This window comes from Microcaecilia unicolor, chromosome 1, assembly GCF_901765095.1.
Source record: "Microcaecilia unicolor chromosome 1, aMicUni1.1, whole genome shotgun sequence".
NCBI classification, from domain to species: domain Eukaryota; kingdom Metazoa; phylum Chordata; class Amphibia; order Gymnophiona; family Siphonopidae; genus Microcaecilia; species Microcaecilia unicolor.
This window is the reverse complement of record NC_044031.1, coordinates 40,980,236-40,997,083: the sequence shown is the minus strand read 5'-3', so window position 1 is coordinate 40,997,083 and position 16,848 is coordinate 40,980,236. Positions and strand designations below refer to the sequence as shown.

General features: G+C 45.2%; 2 protein-coding genes across 3 annotated transcripts in view; both read right to left on the bottom strand.

The window, feature by feature from the left end:
* LOC115465520 (retinoic acid receptor responder protein 2-like) overlaps positions 1-16,848 on the bottom strand; it is a 34,186-nt gene that overhangs the window by 2,955 nt on the left and 14,383 nt on the right. For both annotated transcript variants that reach the window (XM_030196052.1, XM_030196045.1), the window contains 2 exons: positions 10,077-10,175; positions 379-489 (listed from right to left, as the gene is read on the bottom strand). In XM_030196052.1, the coding sequence (XP_030051912.1) occupies positions 385-489; positions 10,077-10,175 (204 nt within the window). In that variant the 3' untranslated portion in view covers positions 379-384. The remainder of the gene's footprint in view (positions 1-378; positions 490-10,076; positions 10,176-16,848) is intronic.
* LOC115465513 lies at positions 10,112-16,311 on the bottom strand. Its single transcript, XM_030196039.1, has 2 exons — positions 14,778-16,311; positions 10,112-10,198 (listed from the first exon to the last, which is right to left on the bottom strand). Exon 1 carries the CDS (start codon positions 16,258-16,260, stop codon positions 15,325-15,327), a length of 936 nt encoding a protein of 311 aa, XP_030051899.1. The 5' UTR covers positions 16,261-16,311; the 3' UTR covers positions 10,112-10,198; positions 14,778-15,324.

Sequence of the window (16,848 nt, the reverse complement as noted above, 5' to 3'; positions counted from 1 at the left end):
TTTGTACATGTTTTTTTAGTGAATTTTGAAATGTTTTTATCATTTCTTGGTTGTTTTTGCTGACATTGTAGGGGTTACTTTTTGTTTCTTACTTTGTGTTCTGTTTCATACGTGTAGTATATTGTATTTTTGTTACACAATTTTATTGTTTATAAATAATTTGTTTCTAAATATGTATTTTTTATTGCTGCAGTCCACTTTGGGATCTTGATAGGGGCGCAATAGAATCTAAATAAATGATGGTAACGATGACCATATAAGATGACTACTTTGATGATGACTTGTTCCATTCCTGCCCCTCACCTTGGAGATACTGGCTTGCATTCAGAATGTTCTTATTTCTGCTTCTTTCCCTTCAGTATCTTTCTAAGCACTTACCTCTGCCTAGTGACGACTTCTTGAGAAGCTGAAGATACCAGGAAGACCCAGGCCAGTTTCTCTGGTTTGTTTCACTTCATTGCATTTCTCCCTTCTTCCTTCTTCTCGATCCTGCAGGTAGAGGCAGAAGGGTTTGTAGAAACAGAGAATTGAACTGCTGAAAAGGACAGTACGGCCCATCTACTCTGTCCAGTTCCCTTCACAATTAAGGGTCGCCTGTGTCCTCCCAATTTCTCTTTCCAAATATAATTATTGTTTTTGCCTCTACCACTGTTCCAGCCAGGTACTCTTGATCCTACCCCTCCTGAGCATGATATTATGGCTACTTAATCTAGGTGTGGATAGTCAGCAAGGATTAACCAAGTAAATCTTCCCCTAAATATAACCAGTTTATGTTATCCATATAAATTTACCTGGCTAACTTTAGGCCTACTATCTATGTGGCCAGAGTTACCATTAGGCAGACAATGCTGAATATATAAAACCAGAAACTTACATATACACTAGTCAGCATTCAAAGGCACTCTAGGCAGTCAGCAGCAGCCACTGATCACCTAAGAACTTCTGTTAAGCATTAGGAGACTGCAAAACAGATACATTTTGGATGGGAAAATCAGTGTTCACCCCACAATTTATAATTTCTACGTGATATGAATTAGAGAGATGCATGGGAATGGTGATTGCGGGAATCCCACAAGGATGAAAGAAGTTATCGTGGGATTCCGGCGGAAGTGTTGTCAAAATTTCTGGTGATACCAGAATGAGGCTCGCAGTGCACTGGGAGATTGGAGCACCAGAATGAGGCTTGGAATATCCAGAGAGGCAGCCGGAACACCAGACTGAGGCTCGAAACACTCACTGGTTGAATAGTGAATACCATCCAAATAACTGCGGGAGGCTGTTGGAGTTGGGAGGAAAGGGAAGGCTGCAAGTGAGTAAGTAATAATGTTGACTCTTGCGGGTATGGGTCAGGATGGAGGAGATTAATTGCAGGGTTGGTTGGGATTGGAATGGATCTTAGCAGGTATGCGTTAGACTGCAGTGGGGGATAGGTTAAATTTCTAGCCCTGTGGAACTCTCTAATGTGAATTCTTGTTTGATCTAAGTACTTTTGAAATGTTGCACAGGACACTTCTGATGCAGCTTTCCATCGAGTGCTCTAAGCCATTTTCATATGAATGCACGATAAAGAGGAGTTTATCATGTTTTATACACGTTGCTAATGTGTAGTGAATTCTTTGGCTAGAAGTGGCTCTGACTCTACAAAGGACTTTCTTGTTTTGTTTTGCTTTACTTTTGTTTGTTTGTTTTTGGAGGGGGGGGATGAAGAGAACCTTAAAGCCCCCTACCTGGAACATGCACATCTCTCCAACCATACTTATAAACCAAAGCCCAGAAAAGTTGGTTGAAAAATTAGGGCCTGATATTCAGCCTACAGTGATAACTGGCTGGCAATCTGCTTCCAGATCCCAAATAGTCAGTGCTGGATTCCCAGCACTGAATATCCAAGTATGTCTGCTGACCCGGAAGTTAACTCACTAAGTTGACACTCTGCCCTAACTCCACCCTCAGCCCATCCCTAACCTATCCGGTTAAGGGATGGCTAGTAAGCGAACATATTCAGTGGCACTAACTGGTTAAGTGCCCTTAAATATCAGCTGTCAGCTCACTCAGCGGGGTTTAACTGGGCAGGAGCCTCTCCTACCTAGTCAAACCCTTTTGAATGGCAACCCTTTAGTGTACTGGGTGAATACAAATTATAGGGTCAATATTTAGTGGGAGTTAACCAGATAGGAGTGGCTTCTACCCCATTAACTTCTCCAGCACAGACATTTAGGAGTACTGTTCCCTCTAAGCTAAGTGGAAATCCTCCAATTGCATTGCTGCCAGTAGGGGGCGGTGCATCAATATTGTGTTTTCAATCACTAGGGAGAGGCAGGTTCTCTAGAGTCGTGTAAAGCTTGCCTGTCCCTCACTATTGAAAATATGATAGTGAAACGGCACCTCTCCCACTGGCAGGACTGTAGGTGGAGGACTCCCACTCAGCTTAGAGGGAACAGTGTTCAGGAGCACTTAATTAATTTATTTATTTATTACATTTGTATCCCGCACTTTCCCACTCAAAGCAGGTTCAATGCGACTTACACAGTAATAGGGAATACACTGTAGTGAGGGTATAGATTAAGTAAAGCCGAGTAGTAGAATAGATAAGTTGGTAGAGATAGGTAGTGGAGAATGGATTAAGGTGGGAGGTGTAGATTGGGTCAATGTCGTTGTCTCTTGGTATTTGTTAAGTAGATGGGTTCATTAGTTTGGGTCATTTGGATAGGCTTGCTTGAATAAATGGGTTTTTAGTGCTTTCCGGAAGGGTAGATGGTCATGGATTGATCGGATGACCAGAGAGTGCTACTGAACAGGGGCAGGCTGACAGTGATTTGGGTCCCCGGGCAGAAGGAGTCATTGGGCTGCTGCCCTCACCTTTGTTTCCAGCACCACCACCCCCTGCACACTACAGCTTCCTGGGCCTACCTTGAAGAGTCCTGGTGATCTAGTGGCCTCTTTGGGGGACGGGAAAGAGTGGAGAACTCCACTCTTTCCTGCCTGCCGCCACTGCTCTACCCAGCACCGCCGCTCCTTCTTAATGGCTGCCGAAACTTCCCGCAGCAGTCTCGCGGGTCTCAGCAGCCATTTTGAAGATATGATGGTTGTGGACAGAGCAATGCACCGGGCAGGAAAGAGTGGGGTTCTTTCCTGCCCCTGAAGAGGCAACTAGACTACCAGGGCCCTTCAAAGTAGGCCTGAAGAGGGCCCACTGAGGCTGGGGGTGGGGGCTGTAGTATGCAGGTGGGGGGGAGGGAGGCACTGAGCCCCCCAGACCCTCTGGGCCCTGCCCTTCAAAGTAGGCCTGAAGAGGGCCCACTGAGGCTGGGGGTGGGGGCTGTAGTATGCAGGTGGGGGGGAGGGAGGCACTGAGCCCCCCAGACCCTCTGGGCCCTGCCCTTCAAAGTAGGCCTGAAGAGGGCCCACTGAGGCTCGGGGGTGGGGGCTGTAGTATGCAGGTGGGGGGGGGAGGGAGGCACTGAGCCCCCCCCCCCAGACCCTCTGGGCCCTGCCCAAATGTCTGTATGGTCAGCTTGCCCCTGCTACTGAGTATCTGCTCTGATCTCCTTAGCACTATCAGTGTGGTCCAGGGATGGAGCTAAGGCAGAAAGGGAAGTTATTTGGGCACCACCGATATTCAGTACAGGTTACCTGATAACTATTCAGGCAGTTAGAGTGGAGTGGAGGAGTGGCCTAGTGGTTAGGGTGGTGGACTTTGGTCCTGAGGAACTGAGTTTGATTCCCACTTCAGGCAGCTCCTTGTGACTCTGGGCAAGTCACTTAACCCTCCATTGCCCCATGTAAGCCACATTGAGCCTGCCATGAGTGGGAAAGCACGGGGTACAAATGAAACAAACAAAAAAAGATTAAAAAAAAACCTGTCCTAACATGCCCAGATGGCTCTGAGCAATACCCAAACAACTTCCAGCAGCCACTAAAGACCTGGGTATTCAGAACCGGTATCTTAATATGGCCCGGTATTGAAAATCAGGGTCTGAAACAGCCTGGGCAGACAGTGTTTAAAAAATTCTGACTGCCACAGGTTTAATATTGAAGGGGGAGGAGATGAATATAAGTACAAGATTGTTTTTTATGGTTCATTGGATTTGTATGAAATTTTCCCTCAAGGTTCTCTTTTCTGTTGTCTGAGTCCAGTTTTCTCCTCTTATCTGGAACCACACATCCTCCTTTTCTCTGGAATGTAAGGTCTCATTGTACTAACTCTCTTACCCTATTGTACTTAGCAAACTACTCCCCTCTCTAGACTTGCCTATTGGCTCCCTTCTTCTTTCTCCTGATACAAGCACCTCCAGGCTCTTAGCAGATGCTACTGCTACCAACACAGATACACTACTCAGGGTGAACATGCTTTCGGGGTCAGGTTCCTCTCAGGATGGCTCAAAAGGCAGACAGTATGTGGTATGGAGGGCTCTCTTCTCTTTTCTCCGGCATCCTCTAACACTCACAAGCCTCTTGAATTTTCCTACCAATCTTGGCCTGCTTAGTCAGGAAGTAGCATTCCTTGTTTCTCCCTTTCCTTGTCTGGGGATAAGGTAGCACCCAAAATTCCTTCTTTACTTTGCTATGGGATTTAACCAGCGCCCACCCCCGCTGATACTGCAGCTTTGCCTTCCACTTGTTAGCTTGGCAAAAAGAGGAACAACTTTTGCTACAAATCCTCTATTTATATCCTTTGGAATTACTCTAGCTTTTCTCCTGGACTTCCATATAAAGAACCCAGCTAGAAAATTCCTAGATGCCTACCCTGCCTACTGATGCATGGGCTAATGTAGGGCTTCCCAAACTGTGGGTCGCGCTCCCAAATGAGGTCGCAGGCCGGCGCTAGGGTTACCATATGGCTCCAGAAAAAGGAGGACGGATTGAGCCAGCCGGGTTTTACTTCCATTGCTTTCAATGGACGTAATTGAGCCAGCCGGGTTTTACTTCCATTGCGCAATGGAAGTAAAACCCGGCTGGCTCAATCCGTCCTCCTTTTTCTGGAGCCATATGGTAACCGGTCGCCACACCATGTTTGAGGTTGTGACCTGCCCTGGAAGTACATAGGCACATCATTCTGACGTACCTCAGCAAACTCAGGAGGTCACTGCAGCCACAACCATGGAGCCATGGCCTGAAAAGGTTTGGTAAGCACTGGGCTAATGGATTTTCTAACTGATCAGTATCGCCTACTTTCAGGCCACTTGAGTGCATAAGTGTACAGAATATGTGCTTAAGTGGCAGCAAAACACCTAAGCGCTCTTCTGTAAGGGAGCATGTAAGTGGCATCCTGATTCAGCCAGCAGTGGTCAGCATTTTTCAAACACTGTCGCTGGCTAAATTAACCCTGAATATTCAGTGCAAGGCAATGTGTGGACATTGGCACTGATTATCTCTGGCTAGTTTAAGTCGTACTGGCCACCAGAGCTTGTGCAGGTCCTGACTGAATATCGGATGGAACCTGCAGAAGAGATGCAGGTGTCCTGTAATGCCCTAATCTCCATCTCTTAAGAACATATTCTTCTGAGCTCCCTCCCTCCCCCTCCCCCCAAAAAAGCACATCAACCATCCTGGTAGTACCACGAGGCTGTTGCAAGAGGTCACCATCACCCCCACTGGATCACCAGGGACTTTAGGTAGGCTTGGGAGAGGCCTAGCCTGAGTGGAGGGTGGATAGGAGGGGAAATAGACCTGGAAGGGGCTGGGAAGTGTGGATCTTGCCTCATCGGGGGAAGGGGGATCGGATGGGTGATGTGCTTCGAGGGGTGGGAGGGAGGGAGAGGGGTAAGGCAGGTGATGTACTTTGGGGGTGAGGGAGAGAGGGGAATCAGCACACTTAGGCCGGGACCCGGAAGTTATGTGGATGCCAGCTGATATTCAATGCTGGCGCCACATAGCTGAATAGATGAAATTAGGACTGCTTTTGATCTGTCCTCAATTCAGTGAATATCGCCAGCACCCGCAAAACTGCTGGCTCCATCCAAACTCCACCCCCTGTAACACCCCTGTCCTGTCCACTTTGAATATGGCCGATTAGAGCCGATATGCAGTGGTACTGCCCAGTTAAGTACCGCTAATGGCAGTTGGGTGGCCTCAAGCGATTTAGGCAGGCCGAAGCCTCTCCTGCTTGCTTAAACTGCTTTGAGCATTAGGCAGATAGGACAAAATTCAGTCAGTGGTGCCCAAATTTAGGAGCCCACAAAAATGCGCACTGAGCGCTATTCTATAAACTGTGCTCAGAGCTGGACGCTGTTTATAGAATAGCGCGTAGCACCGGCATCCGCGCCCAATTTTTAGACATGAGGATTTACACCAACAGAACCCTGGTGTAAATCAGGCACAGATCACCTAAATTCTATAATAGTGCGGGTATCTTGAGCGAATGCCTCTGACCTTCTCGTGCTCCTCCCATGGCTACACCTCCTTTTCAGCTGAGCACTGAAAAATTTACGCGTGCATTTTTATAGAATAGCACCTAGCAAGATGCGAGCGTAAAACCAAATTGTTGCCAATTAACACCAATAATTGATTGTTAATGCTCAATTATTGGCACTGATAGACTCGTTCATTAAATTGTGTGCACTAATTGGATCAACGCCCAAATGTGCGCATGCAATTTTAAGCACCATTTACAGAACTTGGGGGATAGTACGTGAATGCAAGGAGGTGCTCATATGGGCAGAGTATTTCCACAAGGTGCACCTATGTTTTTCATAAAGAATAATACACGTGCATGTTCACCCTCTATGTATGTTATTCATTTCTTTATACATGCTATTATTTCGTTTGGGATTTACCATTAATTTCCTATGGAATATACGTTTAATCAGCATTGTTTGTCTGTGTTTGATACAGACCCCTGACGCAGGCACTGTGCGCCGAAACACGGCCCGTGTCGGGTCATTTATGTTTAAGGTATACGATTAAAGGAATTGTGTCCCGATTTTGAAGGTTCTTGGTGCTTTTTTTTTTGCTATTTGGACTTTGTTCTGTACTTTGGACTCTCTCTGTGCTGTTGTGCAGAGTATGGGAGGGACATGAGTGGGGGCCTGCTACTTACATGTGCAACATAGACTACAGTAAGTTACATGTACCCTTGCCAGGTCTATGGCTGCTGTAACTGTGGTAACTAAATATCCCGCTGAATGTCCCCTGAATACTTTTGGGGCCCTTTTACTAAGCTGTGTAACCACCTACGCATGCCCAATGCACGCCGATTCCAAGTTACTGCCCGGCTACCGCGTGGCCCTTGCGGTAATTTTATTTTTTTGCACGCGTCCGCTACGCGTGTCTGAAAAATATTTTGTATTTTCTGGTGCACGTCAGCTACGCGTGTCATGTGGCATTTGGCATGCGTAGGTCATTACCACCCGGTTACCACGTAAGACCTTACCACTAAGTCAATGGCTGGCGGTAAGGTCTCAGACCCAAAATGGATGCGCCAATTTTGATTTTGCCGCAGTCCATTTTTGGCAAAATTTAAAAAAGGCCTTTTTACAGACCCAAAACCCGCGCCTACGCTACCGCAGGCCATTTTTCAGCACACCTTAGTAAAAGGACCCCTTACAGCTAGGTTTCTTTTCTGGGGCGTTTTCTGTTCACACACCATTTATTTAGTCATATTTATTATGACTGATGCTATGGAATGAACCAGATGGCTGCCTGAAATGGAGTTTGTATCATAAATCCTAAAATCATATGTGTTAAATATATATGGTGCTCAGAAAAAAAATCATGTCCTTAGTTGGAGAGGTACTTAAATTCCATCCATAGCGCCACAGTGTATAACATTATGGAAAAAGCCAAAGGGGTCGAAATTTAGATCGCTGGAGTTAGCCTGGATAACTCCCGCAGTCACCGTTAAACCCAGATATTCAATGCCTAGTCGTTTCCAGTGACCAGCACTGAATATCTGGTCTATTTTTTGGTGGTTAGAAGATAACTGGCTGGAGTGGCCTAGTGGTTAGAGCACCGGTCTTGCAATCCAGAGGTGGCCGGTTCAAATCTTGCTGCTGCTTCTTGTGACCTTGGGCAAGTCACTTAACCCTCCATTGCCTCAGGTACAAACTTAGATTGTGAGCCCTCCTGGGACAGAGAAATATCCAGAGTACCTGAATGTAACTCACCTTGAGCTACTACCAGGGCCGTGCCAACACGGTAAGCACGGCAGGAAGGCGCTATCCTCTGGGGGGCGCCCCGCTGTGCCATGGTTACCTCGCCCTCTCCCATGTCCCAACTGCCCGCCCTCTTCTCCCCCCCCCCAACAAGATCCCTTTTAAATTTACCTCCGGCAGCGAACGAAGGCGCAGCATCAGTGAAGGAGGCGGCGCTCCCGACGTCTCTACTAGTCTTCCCTTTGCTCAGTGTTCCGCCTTCTTCTGACGTCACGGAAATGACATCAGAAGAAGGCGGGACATTGAGCAAAGGGAAGACTAGAGACATTGGGAGCGCCGCCTCCTTCACTGACGCTGCGCCTTCGTTCGCTGCCGGAGGTAAATTTAAAAGGGATCTTGTGGGGGGGGGGAGAAGAGGGCGGGCAGTTGGGACATGGCCCAGGGAGCGGGAGGGCAGCGATCACCTTCACGGGGGGCGCGCGCAACTGTTCGTCTGCGGGGGGGGGGGGGGGGGGCGGGCGCCAACTGATCATCTGCAGGGGGGCGCCACAGACCCTTGGCACGGCCCTGGCTACTACTGAAAAAGGTGTGAGCAAAATCTAAATAAATAAAAATAAATATGTTGGTATTCAGACTTCAGTTATCTTCCAACCAGCCAAGGATATCCTACATAATATCCCCCCCAGAGGATAGCGCCTTCCTGCCGTGCTTACCGTGTTGGCACGGCCCTGGTAGTAGCTCAAGGTGAGTTACATTCAGGTACTCTGGATATTTCTGAGAAGGCTAGGGCTTTTCAGCTTGGAGAAGAGACGGCTGAGGGGAGATATGATAGAAGTGTATAAAATAATGAGTGGAATGGATCGGGTGGATGTGAAGCGACTGTTCACGCTATCCAAAAATACTAGGACTAGAGGGCATGAGTTGAAGCTACAGTGTGGTAAATTTAAAACGAATCGGAGAAAATTTTTCTTCACCCAACGTGTAATTAGACTCTGGAATTCATTGCCGGAGAACGTGGTACGGGCGGTTAGCTTGACGGAGTTTAAAAAGGGGTTAGATAGATTCCTAAAGGACAAGTCCATAGACCGCTATTAAATGGACTTGGAAAAATTCCGCATTTTTAGGTATAACTTGTCTGGAATGTTTTTACGTTTGGGGAGCGTGCCAGGTGCCCTTGACCTGGATTGGCCACTGTCGGTGACAGGATGCTGGGCTAGATGGACCTTTGGTCTTTCCCAGTATGGCACTACTTATGTACTTATGTACTTATGTACTTATAATTACACAGCCAAATAAAGCCACTAAAGTGAGGCTGAAAAATAGGTGACTAGCCGGTTATGTCAGTCAGTATAATCGGCTATCCTTCTTTTTTTAAACAACCTCCTTCACTAGTGACAGGAATAAATAAAGGCTTACCTCAGAGGCAGAAATTCAGATATACCTACCACCACAGAAGAGAAGAACCTCACAGGGGAGACAAGTTACTCCATGCCACAACCAACCATCACCCTGCTAAAAAGACAGCCGGGGAGGAAGGGGAGGGGAGGGAACCAGGGTCACTAGATATCACCCTAGCTGGCAGATGAACTCAGGACCACTGAGTATCATCTAAAACTAGCCCCAACACGGTTACCAGCACACCCCTAGCTCCACTGTCACCAGAAGAATCTAGGACAGGAGCTACCAGCCAGCAATCCAGAGCAGCTGCAAGATCCGTCCACCATCCGCTAGGAGACAGGCTGCATGATACCCTTAAGGGGCGGTTCACTTGGAACTATTTTCTCTGTCTCCACAACCATTAGTCTGGACTGGTCTGGTGTAGATGACAAGGAAAGAGTGTTTTTGTTATTATGAGTTCCCAGTAGTTAGTATGAAACACAAAAATTTGGGAGGAATGGATTTATAATATTTTTCCCAAATAGTCTCATTATGGCTGAAATACATACCAGAAGGATCAACTCTTCCGAGTTACCAGCTTTCACTTACCGTCTGCAGCAGCTGTTCTGGAATGCAGTCCATATAAGAAGACACAACTTCTAGACTCTCTTCCTCTATCTTATAGCAGGTAACGCAGTTCAGTCTCCTCTGGTTAGAATAACAAACAAGTACTGACATAGAAAAATGAAGCACCTCTTTTCAGAAATTATTTTAGCAACAGAAGGGACCTATTGGTGAAGTGTTCAGTTTGCTGCTATAGCTTGATGGCATTCTAATATTTCACCTATCTCGGGAAGATTTTCTTGATGTCTTAATTTGTTTCTCTACTTTTATTTCACTCTTTTGTTCTGTCTTTGACATTCATTTCCCCCACAAACTCCCTCCCTGATACATACCCATCCACTAATTTAACCTCTCTCTCCCTTTTTTTCTCATTAAATAACAATTTTGCTCACAAACTTTCATGTACACTTCATCGGTAATGGTGAGATTTAGTCATACCTGTTAATTTCCTTTCCTTTAGTTCAGCCACACCAGTGTGGACAAATGGGATGGTCTTGCCTTTCCTACCAGCAGATAGAGTGAAACTTCCAGAGACATCACCAGGATATAGGCTGGTGCTGGTCTTGAAACCTTTCAGCGCCAAACCATACCAGAGGGCTCAGAACTGAAAATGCTTTCCCAAGATACAAATCACTTCTAATTCACATAGGTACTACTACTACTACTACTATTTAGCATTTCTATAGCGCTACAAGGCATACGCAGCGCTGCACAAACATAGAAGAAAGACAGTCCCTGCTCAAAGAGCTTACAATCTAATAGACAAAAAATAAATAAAGTAAGCAAATCAAATCAATTAATGTGAACGGGAAGGAAGAGAGGAGGGTAGGTGGAGGCGAGTGGTTACAAGTGGTTATGAGTCAAAAGCAATGTTAAAGAGGTGGGCTTTCAGTCTAGATTTAAAGGTGGCCAAGGATGGGGCCAATGATCGTTTCTCAGGACCTCAAGCTGAGATAGAAGCTGTGGCAGAAAGTTTTTTTCAGCAGTTCATAAAGATCGAGTCCTAATGCAGCACAGGCGAAACATGGCCCATGTTGGCTGGAGTACTTATTGCGGCTTACATTAATAAACGATAAGTGCTTTTCACAGTGATATAGTAACATTTTAAGACATTTTGATATTTAAGATGTGTTATTAGTTTAAAAGTTTTGATAAAAAATGAAAAATTTAAAGATTAAAAATTAGAATTGAGTGGACCGATGACGATGTCAACAGATCATAGAGAAGCATATTTTCAAAGCACGTAGACTTACAAAGTGACATGAGTGAGTTCTCTATTTACGGATTTATTTACCGTCTTTTGGAAGGAATTCATTCAAGAAGGTGTACAGCAAGAATAACTCAACATAAGCTAAGTGCAACAAACTGCTGCTGAGAAATGATCACTGGTACCTATGTGAATTAGAAGTGATTTCTATATGAGCTTTTGATATAGCGCTGGGTTCTTAATACGTTGATGATTACTTGCCCCCAGTGATAAATTTGAGGATTTTTTAATTGATTTATCCCCAAGATACAAAAGCACAAGTAGCACTTGTGAGCTGCTCGGGTGAGAATGTAAAGATAGGCCTCTTTCAGATCCAGGAAGTTAAGAAAAACACCTGCCAGCTTATAATCGAACGAGAAAAACGCCCAAGTTCCGACCTAAATCGGGAGATGGACGTTTATCTCACAAAAACGAATAAAGCGGTATAATCGAAAGCCGATTTTTGGGCGTTTTCAACTGCACTCCGTCGCGGATGCGGACAAAGTTTATGGGGGCGTGTCAGAGGTGTGGCGAAGGCGGAACTGGGGCGTGGTTATCTGCCGAACAGAGATGGGCGCATTTCAGCGATAATGGAAAAAAAGTATGCGTTTTTAGCTAGAATTTAGGACACTTTTCCTGGACCCTGTTTTTTCACGAATAAGGCCCCAAAAAGTGCCCTAAATGACCAGATGACCACTGGAGGGAATCGGGGATGACCTCCCCTGACTCCCCCAGTGGTCATAAACCCCCTCCCACCACAAAAAATGATGTTTCACAACTTTTTATTTTGACCCTCAAATGTCATACCCACCTCCCTGGCAGCAGTATGCAGGTCCCTGGAGCAGTTGTTAGGGGGTGCAGTGGACTTCAGGCAGGTGGACCCAGGCCCATCCCCCCCCTACCTGTTACAATTGTGCTGCTTAATGCTTAGTCGTCCAACCCCCCCCCCCCCGAACCCACTGTACCCACATGTAGGTGCCCCCCTTCACTCCTTAGGGCTATAGTAATGGTGTAGACTTGTGGGCAGTGGGTTTTGAGGGGGATTTGGGGGGCTCTACACACAAAGGAAGGGTGCTATGCACCTGGGAGCTCTTTTACCTTTTGTTCTGTTTTTGTAAAAGTGCCCCCTAGGGTGCCTGGTTGGTGTCCTGGCATGTTAGGGGGACCAGTGCACTACGACTCCTGGCCCCTCCCACGAACAAATGCCTTGGATTTATTCGTTTGTGAGCTGGGCGATTTCATTGTCCATTATCGCTGAAAAGCAAAAACGCCCAGCTCACAACTTGGCGAATAAAACATGGACGTCTAATTTTTTCGAAAATACGCTTGGGTCCGCCCCTTCACGGACCCGTTCTCGGAGATAAACGCCCATGGAGATAGGCGTTTCTGTTCGATTATGCCCCTCCTGGTCTAACAGAGGCAATGAACAAACATGTCTCCATCCAAAACCATGGCACTTTAAGTACATGCCATACTGGGACAGACTGAAGGTCCATCAAGCCCAGCATCCTGTTTTCATCAGTGGACTAGCCAAGTTACAAGTACGTGGCAAGATCCCAAAACAGTACAATACATTTTGTGCTGCTTATCCTATAAATAAGCAGTGGATTTTCCCTAGGTCCATTTTAATAATGGCTTATGGACTTTTCTTTTAGGAAGTTATCCAAACCTTTTTTAAACCCCGCTAAAGTAACTGCTTTTACTACATTCTCTGGCAACGAATTCCAGAGTTTAATTAAACATTGATTGAAGAAACATTTTCTCCGATTCATTTTAAATTTACTACATTGTAGCTTCATTGTGTAACCCCTAGTCCAAGTATTTTTGGAAAGAGTAAACAAGCGATTCACGTTTGCCCATTCCACTCCACTCATTATTTTATAGACCTTTATCATTTCTCCCGTCAGCCATCTTTTCTCCAAGCTGAACAGCCCTAGCCGCTTTAGCCTTTCCTCTTAGGGAAGTCTTCTCATTGCCTTTATCATTTTCATCGCCCTTCTCTGCACCTTTTCTAATTCCACTATGTCTTTTTTGAGATGTGGCAATGAGAATTGGACACAATACTCGAGGTGCAGTCGCACCATGAAGCGATACAACGGCATTATAACGTCCTCATTTTTGTTTTCCATCCCTTTCCTAACAATACTCAACATTCTGTGTGCTTTCTTAGCCGCCGCAGCACACTGAGCAGAAGTTTTTAACGTCTTATCCATGATGACTCCCAGATCCCTTTCTAGGTCCGTAACTCCTAACGCGGAACCTTGCATGACATAGCTGTAATTCGGGTTCCTCTTACCCATATGCATACCTTTGCACTTGTCAATATTGAACTTCATCTGCCATTTGCACGCCCAATCCCCCAGTCTCGCGAGGTCCTCCTGTAATCTTTCACACTCCTCCTGCGACTTGACGACCCTGAATAATTTTGTGTCATCTGCAAATTTAATTACCTCACTAGTTACTCCCATCTCTAGGTCATTTATAAATATGTTAAAAAGCAGCGGTCCCAACACAGACCCCTGCGGGACCCCACTAACTACCCTTCTCCACTGAGAATACTGACCATTCAACCCTACTCTTTGCTTCCTATCTTTCAACCAGCTCTTAATCCATACCCTACCTCCAATCCCATGACTCTCCAGTTTCCTCAGGAGTCTTTCATGAGGCACTTTGTCAAACGCCTTTTGAAAACCCAGATACACAATATCCACAGGCTCCCCATTGTCCACATGTTTGTTCACCCCCTCAAAAAAATGCAGTAGATTGGTGAGGCAAGATTTCCCTTCACTAAATCCGTGCTGACTTTGTCTCATCAGCCTGTTTTTGTACGTGCTCTGTAATTTTATTCTTGATAATAGCCTCTACCATTTTGCCCGGTACCGACATCAGACTCACCGGTCTATAATTTCCCGGATCTCCTCTGGAACCCTTTTTAAAAATCGGCATAACATTGGCTACCCTCCAGTCTTCTGGTACCACACTCAATTTTAGGGATAGATTGCATATTACTAACAGTAGCTCTACAAGTTCATTTTTCAGTTCTATTAATACTCTGGGGTGAATACCATCAGGCCCCGGTGATTTACTACTCTTCAGTTTGCAGAACTGACCCATTATATCCTCCAAGTTTACAGAGAATTCTTTTAGTTTCTCCGACTCGCCCGCTTCAAATACGTTTTCCAGCACCGGTGTCCCTCCCAAATCCTCCTTGGTGAAGACCGAAGCAAAGAATTCATTTAATTTCTCTGCTATGGCTCGGTCTTCCCTGATCACCCCTTTAACACCATTTTCGTCCAGCGGCCCAACCGATTCTTTAGCCGGCTTCCTGCTTTTAATGTATCTAAAAATATTTTTACTATGTATTTTCACTTCTAACGCTAATGCTCGTTTATAAGATTGTTTGATAAGTTTGTCTGGATATCCTCTTTCTCTAAATTTACCTTTTAACTTGATAGCCGATTCTTGGTATTGGTCCGCTGTATCGCAGATTCTCCGATACCGAAGGAACTGGGAAAAAGGAACACTACATTTTAAGTGGTAAGGATGCATGCTGTCATACATCAACAGGGAATTTTTGTCTGTAGGTTTAATGAAAACATCAGTCCTTAAAACCCCCATTTCTTTTCTCACCAATACATCCAAAAAATTGATGTTAACCAAATGATATTTTCATTCAAACTTGATATTTGCATGGCACCTGTTCAATGATTGGACAAAACCCAAAAGTTCATCTTCCGTGCCCTGCCACAATACAAAAACATCGTCGATGTACCGACCCCAATAGAGTACCTTACTAAAATCAGGAGAGGTGTAAACATGCTGATTCTGATACCACCCCATGAAGATGTTCGCAATTGAAGGGGCAAAAGAGGTCCCCATGGCTCTTCCAGATATCTGCAGATACAATTCATCACCAAAAATAAAATGATTATTGCTCAATGCGATCTGAATCAGCTTAATCAAAAAATCCATAGGGACCACATGAGGTCATGGCCGTGTTTCCAAAGCCCCTTCAACAGCCTCTAACACCTCTGCTTGAGGGATCGATGTGTATAATGAATGAACATCGAGAGTAACCAGCAAAGTTTTCTCCTCAATACACAGACCAGCCATTCTTTGTAAAAAATGCGATGTATCCTTGATGTATGCAGGAATGCATTGAACCAGTGGTCGTAAAGAGAAATCCGTATATTTACAGATTCTTTCAAGCAACAAATTTCTGGACGAAACTATAGGCCTGCCTGAAGGGGCCTCCAATTTTTTATGAATTTTGGGGAAAGTATATAATATAGGTGTAACTGGATGAAGATGACACAAAAATTGGCATTCCTTCTTAGTTAAAAAACCTGACTGGACCGCAGAATTGGTCAATTCCTGAATCTTTATCAATACATCAAAAGTAGGATCTTCCCTTAATTTACAATATGTATTCACATCAGACAGCTGTTGATGTATTTCATCGAGATAATATGTTCTGTTGAGTACCAAAATGGCACCCCCTTTATCCGCCTTCCTAATTACTATAGACGTTTCATTTTTGAGTTTCTGTATCGCCAGAAATTCCTCTTTTGACATATTCGATCTACCTCTGTATTGACTAACTTCCAACTGTTCCACATCCTGAAGGACCAACTGCTTGAAGATCAATAAAGCAGGATTAAGTGGACCCGGAGGTATCCACGTGCTTTTAGCAACACAATCAGAAAAAGCGCTTTTAAAGTCTTTGAAAAACATTCTGAGTTGGAGAGAGCGGATAAATTTTTCAAAGTCCACATGAAACTGAAAGGGGAAGTGTCTAGAGGTGGGGACGAATGTGAGTCCTTTGGATAACACCCTTTCCTCAACTTCAGATAAATGATAATTGGAAAGGTTTACTATAGCGAGTCGTCCCTGCGACGGGATCTCGTTATTCCTCTGTAACATGGGCTAAAACATCTAATGGCATGCACTCACTGACAGTTCCTCACTCAGGTATTCAGTAATACTAATTCACTGATATATTCCTTTCGTCACGGAAAAAAGTAGACTGTGTAAGCCGGTGGTGTATTAGAAAATTTACAGAGACTCATACTGCACAGTGGACCTCAAGAGGTCTACTAAATCTTCGTGTGAGTCGATTTTTCACTCTTTCAAAAGTACCAAGACCAGGGGACACTCAATAAAATTATATGGAAATAATTTTTTCACTCAAAGAATAGTTAAGCTAAACATAAGCTACTGTTGGGTGGGCCTGAGCCCTAAGTGGATGGGCCCTGGCCCACCCAGGCCCACCTGTGGCTACGCCACTGCTTTGGGTGCGAGCACTTATGCCTGCCAAAAGCTGGTGTAAATTGCAAATCCAAGTATTCTATAACATCATGACTAATTTTCGGGAACGCCCCCTGAACCGCCCATGCCCCTTCTATGGCCACAACCCCCCCCCCCCCCCCCCCGAGTTGCATAACTTGAAATTTAGGCATGCATTTTAACAATAGGGCATAGGGCAGATGCGCATAATTCCTAATTAATGCC

Excerpts from the sequence above, each read along its gene's own strand:
- LOC115465513 (XM_030196039.1), bottom strand. The coding sequence starts at position 16,260 with ATGTTACAGAGGAATAACGAGATCCCGTCGCAGGGACGACTCGCTATA.